This window comes from Protomyctophum bolini (genome assembly GCF_963924005.1).
Source record: "Protomyctophum bolini genome assembly, chromosome: 1".
Classification (NCBI taxonomy): Eukaryota; Metazoa; Chordata; class Actinopteri; order Myctophiformes; family Myctophidae; genus Protomyctophum; species Protomyctophum bolini.
Window position 1 is genome coordinate 38,129,363 of NC_137862.1, and position 15,845 is coordinate 38,145,207.

At 39.7% G+C, this 15,845-nt stretch overlaps 1 protein-coding gene across 1 annotated transcript in view; it reads left to right on the top strand.

Annotated features, from left to right (window-relative positions):
• The window catches only part of LOC308321351 (alpha-protein kinase 3-like), a 34,002-nt gene extending 25,893 nt beyond the window's left edge, over nucleotides 1-8,109 (top strand). Inside the window, exons 13-18 of the mRNA XM_080772197.1 lie at nucleotides 1,551-1,727; nucleotides 2,284-2,372; nucleotides 2,526-2,743; nucleotides 3,646-3,694; nucleotides 3,964-6,508; nucleotides 6,550-8,109. Of these exons, the coding sequence (XP_080628323.1) occupies nucleotides 1,551-1,727; nucleotides 2,284-2,372; nucleotides 2,526-2,743; nucleotides 3,646-3,694; nucleotides 3,964-4,246 (816 nt within the window). The 3' untranslated portion in view covers nucleotides 4,247-6,508; nucleotides 6,550-8,109. The remainder of the gene's footprint in view (nucleotides 1-1,550; nucleotides 1,728-2,283; nucleotides 2,373-2,525; nucleotides 2,744-3,645; nucleotides 3,695-3,963; nucleotides 6,509-6,549) is intronic.
• Nucleotides 8,110-15,845: the final 7,736 nt, after the last annotated feature.

Genomic DNA, 15,845 nt, shown 5'->3' on the forward strand with positions numbered 1-15,845 from the left:
ACGGCCTGTTATAGCGCCACCAGGAGGCCGCTTTGTGCAAAACAAGTTTTTGGACAGTACACCTACAGATTTTGTCCAAACATCACGCAAATTGGTACACAGTCTCTCTAGACTCTAGAGCCATTCAACGAAACGACTCCATCCTGGTTCTTCAAAGTTCGCAGGTGTGCTCAGTTTCAAACAAAATGCTGCAAATCATGAACACATCGTGTGATTCCCCAGAAATGTTGCAGGCACATTCCCACTAGACAGAGGAAGAAATGCCACATGAACATTTTCAACTCAGCCTCATGGTGGCGCTATAACTGGCCGAAAAATGTATTTACCTCTAACTGCACGGATCTGTGGATAACTTTGTATGCCAACTCCCTTGAAGCCAAGGAAAAACCTTTGCCTGGAATTTTTCACATCTGCTCTTTATAGCGTCACCAGGAGGCCAACATATGTAAAACACATTTTCTAATATTACTCCTTCAGATTTTAGCCAATTTCATGCAAATCGGTACACATGCTCTCCATAGTTATGTGATCAAGGATTCTCAATTTTTGCAATTAAAAAAAAATATATATAGGCCTACAGTATATATATATATATATATATATATATATATATATATATTTATTTATTTTATTAACTAAAATGTTTTTTGGTTTTCAATTCCAGTTTTTTGTTATTTCACTAGTTTTATTTAAAGCGGGACTGACACGCCCCTCGGGAAGCTATTAAGGCTATTAACGCTAGCATCTAGATTGTGACGTACTTACGGGCCAGCTCAATTTGACCAATAAAATTGATCTTGTATCTGGTCTAAATGTCAGAGCGGCTCTTCATAGCTGGGTAAAAGTTTGGTGGAAAAAAGTATTATTTTTTTCCAAAATCTTCGTTAGAATGATACCGAGTTGACGTGTAAGTTTTAGGGAAAACTGTTGCATAATCGCAATTTCGCGTGACGGGTTCCATCGTACCTATCTTGTCTATCTGTCTCCCCCCCGCTGACACGCCCTCAGCCGGCTAAGTGCTGAACAGGGCTCACGGAGCCCTGGAGCTTCACGTAACGTTACCACTGCCTGTGACTACTCTAGCAAAACTGCGCCGGCCTAACCTGAGTCCACCCCTCTCTCTCTCTCTCTCTCTCTCTCACACACACACACACACCGATATAGGGGCGATCTCTCTCTCTCTCACACACACGGGGGACTTCGCAGCCAGTGTGTGGTGGGCTTCAGACGGACTAGTCACGCGAAATTGCGATTATGCAACAGTTCAGTTCAGTTCAGTGCAACAACTCAATGTCATTGTAAGGAAGATTTCCGAGCAATAAAATAATTTTTTTTATTATACTTTCACCTAGTATGACGCAAAAGGTTACCTCAAAACCATTAGCCTTTAGTGCGCTAGCCACTCAGCTCGGCTAGATGCTAGGTCACGTCAGAGCCTGAGATATAGTCACGTGTCGTTTGAAACTGTTTTCATTCAGACCACGTGATGTACCTTATCAGCAATGTTAATCTCGGGCTGTGACACTCCCCCTTTAACTAACATGATGCAGGAGTCCCACATTGGAGAAGGTTGTTCTCGCAAAGCCTGGAGGGCAAAGGTTATCTATGGTCTGGAGCCTGTGTTCGAGTCCGGGACCATGTGCATCATCAAAGTATGCAACACCATTACATACGGCGGGAAAGAGGAGAGACAACTGCTAGAGAAGAACCTGGAGGTTGTCCAACAGGCAAGTTAGAAATCTGTTCCACTGTTCAGCGTTTGTTGTTTGTTGTTCACGTACCTAGTTGCTGGAAACCTGTCCAAAATAGTTACTTCTCAGGAAATGTAAAAAAAAAAAAAAGAAAAGAAAAAAGAACTGTGTTCCAAATGCCACAAAACTCTTGTTACTTTTCATTGGTTCAATGTTTATAAATCCCAAAGACGGACTTAACCACTTTCATGTTCAAAATGGGCACGTTTTGAGCATTGAGACCCTGATGCCGGGTAGGACAGCTACTGGTAGACAAGTAGTACTGCCTGAAGGAAGCTTATAAGCATAATGTTCCACCAGGCCCAGCAGGCATTTCATCTTGGCTGTGCAATAAATGTTTGGTCTCTCGTGGGAAAACCGAGTTTGAATCCAGGGCAGGATATAAACGTTACGGATTGCAGCATTCCTCAAGACTGGAGTCAATGATTTCATATTTTATTATTTTATCATTTTGAATACACTATTAAAACACTATAAACTCACCTGTGCCAAACCTTACCCTAATGACATTCCTCCAATATTCTACAACCAGGAATGCAGGATTCAGAACATGGCTCGTGAATACTGCAAAATCTTTTCTGCTGAAGCCAGGGTGATTGAACACTTTGGTCACACACTGGAGTGAGTATCATAGATTTACTCCTGATAATAATAATGATAATGATAATGATGATGATGATGAGCTGAGCGTGGCTATTTTCTGTGGGCGACACGCATGATGTGCAAAAAGGTATAAATGAGGCGTAATAATAATTTTCTCACCTTGTCACACAGAGTGATTCCAGTCTATCTGATGTACCGGCCAGCAAATACTGTCCCCCACAGCACGGTAGAGACTGACCTTAACGGACTCTACCAGAAATACTGTGTGGTGGATGCCACAGGCAGGCTGGTCATGAGGACAGGCTCCGAGGCAGAACAGAAGTGCTGCACCCTGCAGCATTGGATCCACCAGTGGACCAACGGGAACCTGTTGTTTATTCGGCTGGAAGGTATGGTTGAGAAATGTTAACTGTCCAGAGTACTTGGGTTTGGACACATGTAAGGAGTTAAGGACTCTCTGGACTAATGGAATAGGGTACAAAGTTTATCAAATTAAATGGCATGTAAGTGATTTGTTTTTGTTAAAATAAGTGTGAAATATCTTTATATTACCATAGTAAATATTGATATCTAGACATAGAGTCTTCACTCTTCAGTACCACCAGGTGTCTGCCCATCTCTCCAGCTCTGTAGTGAACAGAAAATACATTTTCAAGTCGGGATACCAATTCCATCCAATCAGGAGAGAGAAACAAACAAAAGACAAATGTGAAGCTGATAAATGGGTGCTCTTTCCAGATTGTATGTAATTGATAGTCCACTGATAAACATTGATTAGCAATGATTACTATTAGAATATAGAGCTATCGTTTTGTTTAACGAACAAACCTATAATTTACCCTAGCCACCTTCAAGTACAGAATGTTTTAATTTAGACAGATGTCTACACACCCATAGACTACATGCAGGGTTCATCAGGGATTGTGGCCACGACCTGATTATATATTTTTGTGTTAAAATGTGTCAAAATTATTCAAAATGTTCCCACATTTTTTTCCAACGATTAAAAAAAAAATAGCCAATGTATAAGTGGGTAAACTATTTTTTATTCCATATTTAACTCATTTAGCTGGGGATCCTCTGGAGCCTCCTCAAGGACCCCTTGGGCTCCCGGGCCCCACTTTGAGAACCCTTTGCATTAGGGTATTCTAAGAAGAAATGCAAGCCAAATGTTGATGGAAATGACGTGTGTGTGACTAATGGGTGCAGGTCTCTGTAATGTAAAATAACAGACGTTTTCATCTGGGGGAAAAAGAAAGTTATAACATTGCTGTGTGTGATTGTCTTGCAGGTGTCGACACCAGAATTACGAATGTTGCAATTTCAATCAAATCACCAGGGTGGGTAATTTTTTATTTTTTAGTCAACTGTGAATACAACACAGAATATTGATAATGACTCGTTACACACACACACACACACACACGCACACACACACACACACACACACACACACACTGTGTAATTGATAATTACACAGTGTGCAATTTACATTATAGTTTTATTACAAAACAACAACAGCTGGTATACGTATAGGGTCTAAATGGGTTATATGAGGATAACATTGAAAATGGGTGAAGTGCTCCTTTAAGTAATACCATCATTGCAGGTATCAAGGTCTGCCCGTCGCTGCAAACCCCAGGGTCTTTGAGCAGTTCACCTCCCAGCATCAGTGCAACTATTACTGTGGTCTGCTGGGCCTACGGTCCCTGAAGGCCCTGGAATCCCTGCAGACGCCGACCAGGGCCAAGGGCCCCTCCAGGAGCCCGCTGCTCCAACGCAAGCTGACTGCCGGCTCCTCCAGCCCCCAGCCTGGCAGAAAACATGCCGGCAGCCCCAGGCTGCCAAGGAAGTCGGAATCGAATCAGGAAAAGACTGCCGCTAAGCAATAACCCATGCTGAGTCACCTATGGATCGTGTGTTGAGTCCAAATAAATGGGACTACATACAGTACTTTAAAATGGTCCAACCTACGTCCAAACTTTTTTTCGTCTGGCTGATCCGAAGAAAGTTCTGAGAGTTCTGAGTTCTGAATAATGTCATTTTGTAGTTATATACCCTGTCCGAAATAGGTTTGGCTGTTCGGTATGAACCAGGCTTAAGTGTCTGTTGCCATCGAATGCCACAGATTTTCTCAGTAGATCGCTATCTTGATGAAATGTTACAGATTTTCACAGTCGATCACTATCTTGATGAAATATGGTTTGTTTTTCAAAGACTTGAATCCATGAACTGGATCCGTCATGTCTTGGCTGGCCGTGTGAAGCTGGGAGCAGGGAGCTAGTCTAACAGAGAAGGTTGCTGACCCCTCCACAGAGCTGGCTATACCAGGGCAGAGAAAAAGGTCATATTAGAAGAAAATTGACTTAAGTTATTAACTTAAACTACCACCATTCCTCGCAGTCGTCACTTGTCACTAAATGTAGCTTGATGATTACCTAACGTGTTGCTTGAAGTGACAGCCACTGAAGACGTCTCTTCACACTGCAGAAAGTTGAAATTACTCTTGTGGTTAATCACTTGAACCCTAGCGTCGCTCTTTTGGGGCCGAACATTCGGTGAACATAGCAGATCTACAAGTCCATAACGTATCACGATATGACGCGTTGTGAACTTATACTATATAGGCTATATTTAGTATTGAGTGAATACTGGAGAGGGCTTAGTATAGACTGGAGCCTGGCAGTGACTCCGGTCACCTGGGGTTTAAGTTGTTAAAACGGCTATCTGCAGAGATTGAACTTTTAAAATGACACATGAGCATCATTGTAGGGTATTATTGTGTCAACTTGTGCTGCGATTGTGCTCCATGGATATCAAGGGCAAAGATAACTACTGATGGATGGGTGGAAACCCTGGATGTACAAAACGGTAACTTTTCCATTGGTTCAATGTTCATAAGACGCATACACACGCACTTTCACTTCCAATATTTTCCCAAAATAGTGAAAATAGCAGATCTACTGTCGTAGCGACGTCCTGACACGTCACTCATCCCCTGGGTCGTAGAAGTTTTTCTCTATGGATAACATTATTTGGGTCATCTTAAAATCTTCTCATAATAAGCATTGTGGTCCAAAAATAAACAAACTGTCTGGGCAATATTGTCAGGCATGTGGCTTTGTATGGTTTATGATAGTCAGTCATTTTTTTGTTTTTCTCGCCGTCAGTTGATGCTTCATAATCCATGAGTCTGAATGGGGGAAAAATGCGACCCAGGTAGGATGTGTAAATTACGTCAGACTCGGTGCAGTACAGTAAGTGATTTTTGTCTCTATATTGTTGATATATTGTGATAGTATCATTGCTATAGACTAGTATTTGTTCAGTAACAGTGGTCTCCCAGTCTCTCGAGCTCTTTAGTAAACAGTAAATTCATTTCCAGGTCTGGATACCAATTCATCCAATCAGGAAAAATAAGTCAATCACAGGATAAACAAGTGAAATTGGAAGTGATGACCCAAAGAAATGAGCAGACAAAATTGGTCCTGGAACACTGGAAGCTGATAAATGGGTCCTCTCTCCTGATTGGATGAAATTGACAACACACCTGAAAATGTATTTTGTGTTTATTAAAGAGCTGGAGAGACAAACAGACCCCTGTTACTGAACAAACATTCTACTGTAGCATGACTAAAATATCACTAAAGTAGGCCAGTCCAGGTCAGTCCAGGCCAGGTGTGAGTGGTGCACTTTTTTTTTGTTCACTTTATAGTAGATATTCAATAATAATTTGCTAGGCCTTATAAGGCACATGTATCATGAAGTCTATTATTGAGCTGTTGAGAGATTGCATCAAGACAAATGTTGCTTATCCATAAGACACTGTTGTACAGTGGTTAAATGGTGATGTGCTTTCATACTTCCACAATTCATGTATTGCATTCGTAGGAATTAACTGCAATTTTGGATGCAAATAAAATATTAATATGTGGCTTATTTGTCCGTCGATTCCGATAAACCAACATTTTTGAGTGTCTCAATACATTTTCAATATTGTTCTAGATGCCAATTGATATATGGTGTGGGTAGGCTATAAATCCTCATACAACTGTAACTCTTGAGGGTGTGCAAATGGAACCTGAATCCATTTGGTTCAATCTACACACAAAAATCACACCTGTGTGAAGTGAGTGGTACAACTCTGTGTGGGGGTTCCCGGTGGGGGGGGGGGGGGTGAGTTCCAGACCCACAGGAACGCGCCCAGGGGGCCGGGCCGGTTGAGAAATGACAGTTACTGTGTGGCGGTCCCTCTACTATACACTGTACTGTACTGGCACACCCGAAAGCATCATATACATAGTTAATACGTGCGTGTGTGTTAGGTTGCGCACTGGTGGTAAAAAACAACCATGCTGTTTTCGTGCTCATACCCAGCCACCGAGCCACCCACACACATAGCTCTGTAAGGGAGTGGTTGCACCACTCAAAAAAAGAAAAGAAAGAAATCACACTTTTTTACTGTGTGACCACAGGCATTATGCCTGGGCTGTTTGGCATTCATTTCCATCTAAGTTCTTTGTCTGCAAAGGTAAATAACTCATGTTATCTCGGTGACCTCTGTAACCTGAGAGGGCTGCAGCCTGTCATCACATTTATGTGACATACTGCACCACAGCGGCTAGGAATAGGACAGCTATATCCGACTCCACGGCTGATAACTCACATTCTTAATGTCGGAACTACTACAGGCATGCAACAATTTGTTGTTGAGCATTTTATTTTTTGAAATGTGCCTGAAGTGATTTTGTTTTACTTTTCTTTTAACAATGTTTTGTGTTAAAACATTTTATATATTCTGATATAAATGCTATGAGTGTTTTTCAGTAACATAGGGTCTCCCTGTCTCTACAGTTCTGAATAAAATACATTTTCAGGTAGTTTGCCAATTTCATCCAATGCAGGAGAGATAATCAGAATATACAGTAGTGTTCCATTAGTCCCTTTTTTGCACTTCCCATTGCATTTTCTCCACCAGGCCGAAGGCATAGGGAGAGAGTATGTTTTGAAGTCCTGACATCACTCGCTCATCTCCTGGATGTAGTCATATAGAAAATTGTCATAGAACAAGTCATTGGCACACTCAGTCAGTGGCATATAGAACTAAAGTTCTATGCCAATCAGACACATTGAAACCTGTGTTGGTCCCCAACATGGCAGGTGTAGGACTGAAACTCATGAATATTATGTTGACTAAAGAGCTGGAGAGACAGGTACCGTACACCTGTTCAGTAAACAGGACACCTGTTTACTGAACAAACGATGTATATAGCAATGATTACTCTCAGAACACTGAACACTTATCAATAGCACCGGTCTAGTTTACTTAAATGGCGACATTGGTCAGATAAGGTTCTGCAAAAGGAATCCAGATATTTTGGTCAGTGTTTTATTTTATTTTAATACCGTATGTGTGTTTGAATGTGAAGCTAGAAGCATTTGTGATAATTGAAGACCGTTTCAATCAGTGTTTTGTGGGGAAGCTTTCTAAAGGCTCTACCTGTAGAACAAATAATACGTTTTTTCTTTTTTCATTTAAGTTGTTGCTCTAAAAGTCTTGATATAGCCTAATCACAGTTACTGTATAACTACTGAATTTGATATAGGTATATTGATTCGTTTCACCATGTAATGAATTGGTTATCAATATCGGCTAAACCTTCAATATCATGCATCCTAATTGTATAACATCTTCTAGGTAATAGACATCAACACTGCTTTTACAATAATGACAAAACAAACATGCCAGGTCTCATTTGCAAAAGAGGTCTAGTCGAACCACAGTCTGACTGTCCTTAAATAAAAGTTACATACTATGTCATATTGATTGTATACTTATACTATGTATGTAGGCTTCTCTCCAGGGACAAGGCTGGTGAAATGGATCTGTCAAGAGAAGGTAAACCCTTCAAAACAAATCCAGTCTGTCCACTAGATGTCACTGTCACACAAAGACACACAGCAAATACTCAGAGAAACATTGTGACTGGCACAGTGGTGGAAGAAGTACTGTAGAAATACTCTCAGATACAACTTACAAGTCATGCATTCAAACTTTGGTTTGCATTAAAGTACAATGGTATTTGCATTGGCACCTGCAAAAAAACGAAAGATTTTAGCCTATTTCCACGTGGGAGACCAGGGTTCGTTCCTGGCTGTTACTAACATACAAAAGAAGACCTCAAAAAGATGAAAATGATTAAACAAATATACTATAGTGTGTAGTATTTTCATCGTCTAGTGGTTAAGATGTTGGCCTTCAGTGCAGGGGACATGTGTTCGATTCCTGGGTGTTACACTATACAAAACAACTCTTGAACAGCACTCAAAGCATCTGTTACTGAGTGATGATGTAGTAGGCGTTGATGCTATAGTTATTGAGCTTCATTTACTGCTATTCTAGCAGTGGCTCACAGCCTCAGCCTGACGACCTCAAAACTCTAATTGTCGTAGTGGTAATGACATGATGCTCGTACTTCACGAGCATAATCATTCATGACAGTCATGTTTCAGGACTATAGGTTAAACGGGACATCTTTGCGCTGTGTAAAATGAATATCCCTTCTCCGTCTCCAACTGTGTTTAGCTTCATTTGCTGCGGATTGCATTCCCATGCACCGGCTGCAGTGCACCGAATCGAAATCAAATGCGATCGTAAACGCCCCGTTTTTTGGCTGAGTGTGCTGTCAAAACCCCAAATTGGCCTAATTGGCATCAATCATTGGTGTCAATCACTGATCATGAGTAGTCAGCACCTGCATGGTGACAATCACTGATTGGGGCGAGGCACTGAAAACAGGAAGTGTTTGTCCAGTATGAGAGCAGCAGCAGTGGAGAACACAGCATGGAGAGAAGCAGAACAAACTGAAAGACTTTTCATGAACTGAACTGCAAACATTGGAGCTGGGAAGACCGAAACCTCAAGCCATCAAGCCAGGGGAATGCCACTGGTGCGTTAATTGTTTCTGCATTGCTGATTATTTTATTGCTTAAATTTATTATAAAAGTTATTTATGTTTTTGTGCTGCTAGGCCAAATTTAACTGCTATAATTAGCTATAAGTTTGATTTAAGTTGCATATAGGCTTGCTAAGTTGATGTGATGATCTTTAATTGAATACTGAATATAATGAGTTAAAACAAACTGTTTATTTAGATTACTGAAGTGACTAGTGATTCAGTCATGTAGGTTATATTAGTAACTATGGTTATTCGAGTGACATGAGTGAATTTCAGTTATTGTTTTTGTTTGATTATGACCTTACATAGTTAATGACAGCTTGTATTTGTTTTTTGTCTTTTTCTCTGTTTAAGGTTTTCAACCTAATACCTAACCTACTGTACAAGCCTGTACTGTACCACAACTAATCTCAAGTCAAAACAAACAAAAGAGGAAAGAAGTTGTCTTTTTGAGTTGACCACAGTACCCCCTGTCGGCTAAGCCGTTTTTCAAGTTTGGGCAAAAAGGTTTCTGAAGAAGATCGATTCTTTCATGTGCATTAGGATTCAAATGAGTATAGGCTTCACACCTGCCAAACGAAGCACACTTTCCGACACTCTGCAGCAGGATTAGTTTTAATCCAGTAAAGCTTTCTGGTGTGAAGGCGACCAGTCAAATAATTGTAGGCCTAGTAGAGAAAAATAATACAATACAATATAACAATAGAGCACCGAAGTCTGACGTCACTTTCAGTAGAGGGCGCCAGTACACAGGTTCATGTATTTTTTTATTTGCATTGAAATCCTAGGGCGATTTTATCTCTTCATATAAGAACTGTGTTTGAAAAATAAACCGATCATCCTTGTTCATTGTTTTTTTTTAAACAACGTAATTAACATGTTGTCAGTTTATGTTGTGCGACGGGCAGCTGCAGCCACCCCGCCTATACCCGGAAATGTATAGTCTCTGGGTTGTTCGACTGGTTTCCAGCGCTTATTGTGTTACTCTTTGGGTATATTTGTACATTTTCACCTTCAGTCGATGCTTCATATCCATATCAGTGAAAAGGCCGGGATGATCGGTTTATTTTTCAAACACAGTTCTTATATGAAGAGATTGAAATGGGGATTTCAATGCAAATAAACAGTACACAAACCTGTGGACTGACGCCCTCTACTGACAGCTACGTCAGGACTTCGGTGCTCTATGAGATCAAGGTTCGGGGAAAGACGATTCATGCATCTGTATAGCAGTTTTTATTTTAATTTTTTGTTTACTAGGGCTCTGAGGAGCATTTTAAATTCCAAAATGAAGTGGGTAAACTTTGGTAAATCCGTGTCTCATGGCTGATGATGTAAACAGTGACCTCATCACATGCAGGTGTGATGGACAGCGTTGCTTCTCACAAAAGCATACAGTACTGTGATGTCACTGCGGTGTTTCCTGTGACACGACGTCCACACAGTGGCTCGCAGGCTGTCACATCTGTCACACAAGCTGTCGTCACCACAAGCCATGTTTGACTAATTAGGCAGTGGTGGAGGAAGTAGGCCTACTGAGATTTTTACTTAACCACTTAAACCCCATATGTTGAGTGGAGTCTTTCAGGGCTCATATGCTAGTGTATTTTCTGTTATTGAAAAGAATTCAAAGAAAATAGCAAGGCGCTGCGAGACGTTGTGGGCGCTGCTTGTCGATCGCTTGTCGTTGGTGGTTTAACCCATTCTGGGCGGGAACCCCTTTTGGTGATTTACCCCTTCAGGCCGGGAACCCATCTTGGGGTTCTGTACAGTATATACAGTATTCAAAAATGTAAAAAATTTGATGTTGCTATATAAATATTTGAAGTTTTTCAGAAAACTTAGAGGCGTTTTTAAAGAATCGGCCTCAGGCCTAAATGGGTTTTATAAGTGAAGTGAAAGTAGCAATGACACAAATTGGGCCACAATGTAGAAATCCCTGAGGGGAAATTGATGCTCTCTTACTTAAGTAAAAGTCTATTCCAAATTTTTAAGTAATAATACTTAGGCCTATAGCCTACACATTTAATTTTTTTAAAGATATTTAAAAAAACGAATTCAGAAAATATAACATGTATAAGCTCATAACGTGGCGCATCGCGTATAATCAGCATAGAATATGGGTTTTGTATAAAAATGTGCAAAGTAGGCCTAGTAACGTGAACAAGATTGAACAAGCTAAAAATTGTATTTAAGCACGTACAGTACTTCAGTAAACGGTACTTATACATCTATAGTGGCAGACATAAATCACATCAGTGAATATTGTCTCTGATACTGTAGTGTAGTTAGTACCAACAAACATACTTTAATGTTATTTATCTATGATTATCTATCTCTTTATAGTCAGCTGTACAGTGACTCTACTTGGATCTCTGTACCTCTTCGGTCATTCTATTTCCCATTCTGAAACGCAAATTGATTCAATGACTTTTCTGTTATCCATCCGTTCATTCCATCTTGAAATGAAAATCAGTCCCCTTGTTCTGTTATGAAAGAGTCTATAACCACTTCAACAGTGACATCACAGCCATTTATTTTAATGTCTTTAATCACAATGAATCATGTTTCAGAGATGTTCCCTTTAATCGTGAATACGTTTAAAGGGAAGTCTCATTTCTGAGACGTGAACAGAGCTTTGTTTTGTAGTGAACCTTACAAAACTGAATTCACCTACAGTAGTGTCCCATATCTCTGCCATGTTTACATGTGTTATAGTTCATTATGGTGTATACTACTAACTGTATACACTGTACAGCATGTATTTGGCATGACGGTCAAGTAGGCCTATCCTTTCTAGGTCTCAACCTTTTCTGGATCTCTGCACTGTTTATTTTAATGATCAATAAAGCAATTGTGTTTACCTATATTGACTATAGGGATTGATTATTAATTTATAATTTGTAAAAATTATTTGTATGTCTTTTTCATTCGGCTGGGTGTTAAGATGTAAACACACACACACACACACACACAGTAATATTCCAAGTGAACCCTTCAGACAGTTACTCTTCATTGTCATCATTAGTTTCTGATCATAAGTAACAGTGCATCACAGTTATCTGAAGGCCTGCTCAGAAAATGAGACATTTTTAAATCTGATCAGATTCCTACAAGACATTACGACCAAAAGGGGGGAGGAAGCAAGAAAATGACTGAGAAATTTACATTCATTGACATACTTCCTCGCACTGTGCTGAGTACCTCTGATGGAACATAATTAGAGTTTGATTTGAGGATGAAGACCCATGGCAAAACGGGCCAAATGAGATATTTCCAACTATAAATCTGCTTACGACTAATGTCATATGTAGATTTTGGCTTAAATAAGTGCAGTTTAATTTATTAGGACATAACTTAACATTGAAGAGCTTGTAATTCATGTGAAGAGCTCACACTTGCATGAACTCCTTAAGCATGTCAGGTGCATTTTGAGCATTCACTGTTTTGGATTAAATGCATTAGTGTGTCTCAACTCTCAAACAAGGACCCAATGTCAACTCAGAGTTATACACATAAGGGTCCATTTGGAACCCCCTCAAGGAACTCTAGCAGTCCCTGGACCCCACTTTGAGAATGACCGAACCCTATAGTCTTCCTATTATGGGGCGAAAATTCAGCAAAAATAGCCAATCTATACAAGCACAAAATGCGGTAGAACACCATGCAACACAACACGTTCTGAGCTTGTAGATCAACTGTTTTCGACAAAGAGATTTGGGAAATAATAGTGGACCTATAGAGCCCTGGGGGACAAATAAGTAGGGTTAAAGTGCATAAGAAGATAAGCGAATACTTTTGTAATCCTGTGTTATACAATCATGACATGATTATATCAGAAAATAATATAATACATAAAATGATAAATGGTGCATTATAGCACCATTATCCAAAGCGCTTTCATGTATTCCAACATGAATATTTATTTCCCATTAGATCACACACGCACACACACACACACACACACACACACAGTACACACACACACACACACACACACACCAACAATTGGGGAGGGTGAAAAAGACCTAAATCGGTCTAAAATCCACACTGGCTGCCAGTCATTCTGACCTGCATTGTCGTGCATGATCTCAATTACAATTGGGGGGCAGAGGAGTTCTGACCATTCAGGCTGATTATATGAAAAGCACCACCTGTTCCTAAATGCCACAGACTAGCTGGCATTTGAATAAACTTTTATCTCCAATCCACCAAAAGTCGACTCGAAGGCAGCCATTGGACTGGCTGAGTTGACAGTCAATGACGAGGTAATCTACCCCAACACAGACAGCTTTTGCTGACGAGGAAATAATGACATTTATCTTGCACCACCTTTCACTCTTGTTGCATACATTAAAAGCTAAATTGGGTTGACTTAAAACAGTTCATGTCTAATTGGATATTGAAGCTATCTGAGGACATCAAATAAAATATGTGTGTTTAACCCTCCCTTCATTGTTGGTTGAAAATGCACAGTTGCCATGTTACAAATAAACGAATAGGCATATTCATCGTACTCGTAGTCATGACTCATGACTGAGCAGAAACCAAACAAACAATGCAAAGTCATTCTATGATAGGGGAATACAACAGTTCAGGAAGCTGTGTGTCCAGGCAGATTATTCCACACATACTGTAAACCAGAGATGATTACGTTTTAAAGGATGTAGGGAACAGATGTGGCAGTAAAATTAATTTGATGTTTACTCATCATGGCTGTGTAAATATTTCTAGCTGGTCGTAGTTGCGCAGTTGCTGATTAGCTTATCAATTACTCTGTCAATATACACTTCTACAGGAAATTAGACTCTATAGCTATGATCACAGCTACCTACTGCTAGATTTGGAAGATCCATCATTTTCTACAGTTATGTGCCTGCTAACTAGACTTGTCTTGCACCCGTATATATATATATATATATATATATATATATATATATATATATATATATATATATATACTTTTTTTTATTGATTTTACCTCAACAGCATGCAGATACACACCCTTCTGCAGAGACTCGTTGACATAGGGGTAAATGGAGGTATTATCCATCTTCTCAGAGACTTGGGGCAGAGGTTAGTCTTAACTCTTAACATCCAGGGAGTGTGTGTGCAGAGCAGAGTTTGGCATTGCCCGGGCCAACGAGCTATACACGGACAGACGGATGGACTTGGACGGACGGACGGACACACACGGAGTGCAAACTAGAAAAAGTGCCCCTCGGGACACAGGTCTCCACATGATAGGAGCGTTTTTTGAAAAATGTCAAGTGGAATTTCTTCCTCAGCCTGGGAATATAGTATGAGAGTATGAGACAGATCGGTGTAATATTTATTAGCATAATATAATATGTGACCATACCATTAACATCCTATACCTGTCCTGTATACCTTTTGATGAATTGAACAAGGTGGACCCTCTTGTAAACAAGTGTAATGCTTTATTGTACTGTCCACTCACAGTTAACAGTCTTTGTATTGAGTTGTGCTTGAAATGTAGCCTACTGTAATTCTGCAAACTTAATAAATATTCCAATCAATCAATCAATCAATCAATTGGCATTATTGGCAAATTCCGTAGTCTGGTTAATCAAAATTGTCTCCCAACTCTTTATTATAGCTTAATTTATCCATATCTTATATATTACAATATCATTTGGAGAGCTAATACACATCTTCACAAACTCCACAAGATTCTGCAGGATTGCCACAGTGTGTCTGCTCATTCTGCCCCTCTTCAAACAACTCAATATTTTACATTTACATATCCCAAAGTTCCGTACTGGTCTGTGTCAGTTCTCCATCAGATAGGGGGGCCCAGTTGGAACACCTATACAGCAATCTCATCAAATTCTACTTAATTATATTTCTTTATATCATCTTCTTTTTTCTAATCATGTACGGTAGATAACCAAGTATTCTAATCATGTTGTTGTTGTTTTGTTCTTGTTTTATATACTGCAATCATGTATTCTGTATTTCTTGTACAATGTTTCATTGTGTTTTACATAATAGAGGCCTCGTATAAGCCCCTTGGGCTTTTTCGCCTCAGCCTAGCACTTTACCCTTCTTATATTTATATGTTCACTGTATTGTTTTTATACTGTGCTGAATAAAAAATAAAAAAGATACTAAATCAATCTGTATTAGGCAAACCAGTTCAAATTTCATCATTCTTTAAGCAGCATGTGGCATATTAAACTAGGGGTTTTCATGATTCTGAATCCATTCCAAGCATTAATTTTGCTTCATCACAAATGTGATGAGGTCAGCACGCGAGTGGATATGGCCGAATTTTGCTCAAGGAGTGTTTTTTGTGCAAAACTAATGCTTGGAATGGATTCAGAATCATGAAAACTCCATAGATTCATATGTCACATGCTACTTAAAGAATGATGAAATGTGGACTTTTTTGCCTAATATAGGATGTTAAATGGTAGGCTATGGTCACATATTATGCTAATAACTAGGGATGCACGATTAATCGGTAGCATAATCGGAATCAGCCATATCGACCATAAAAATGCCAGAT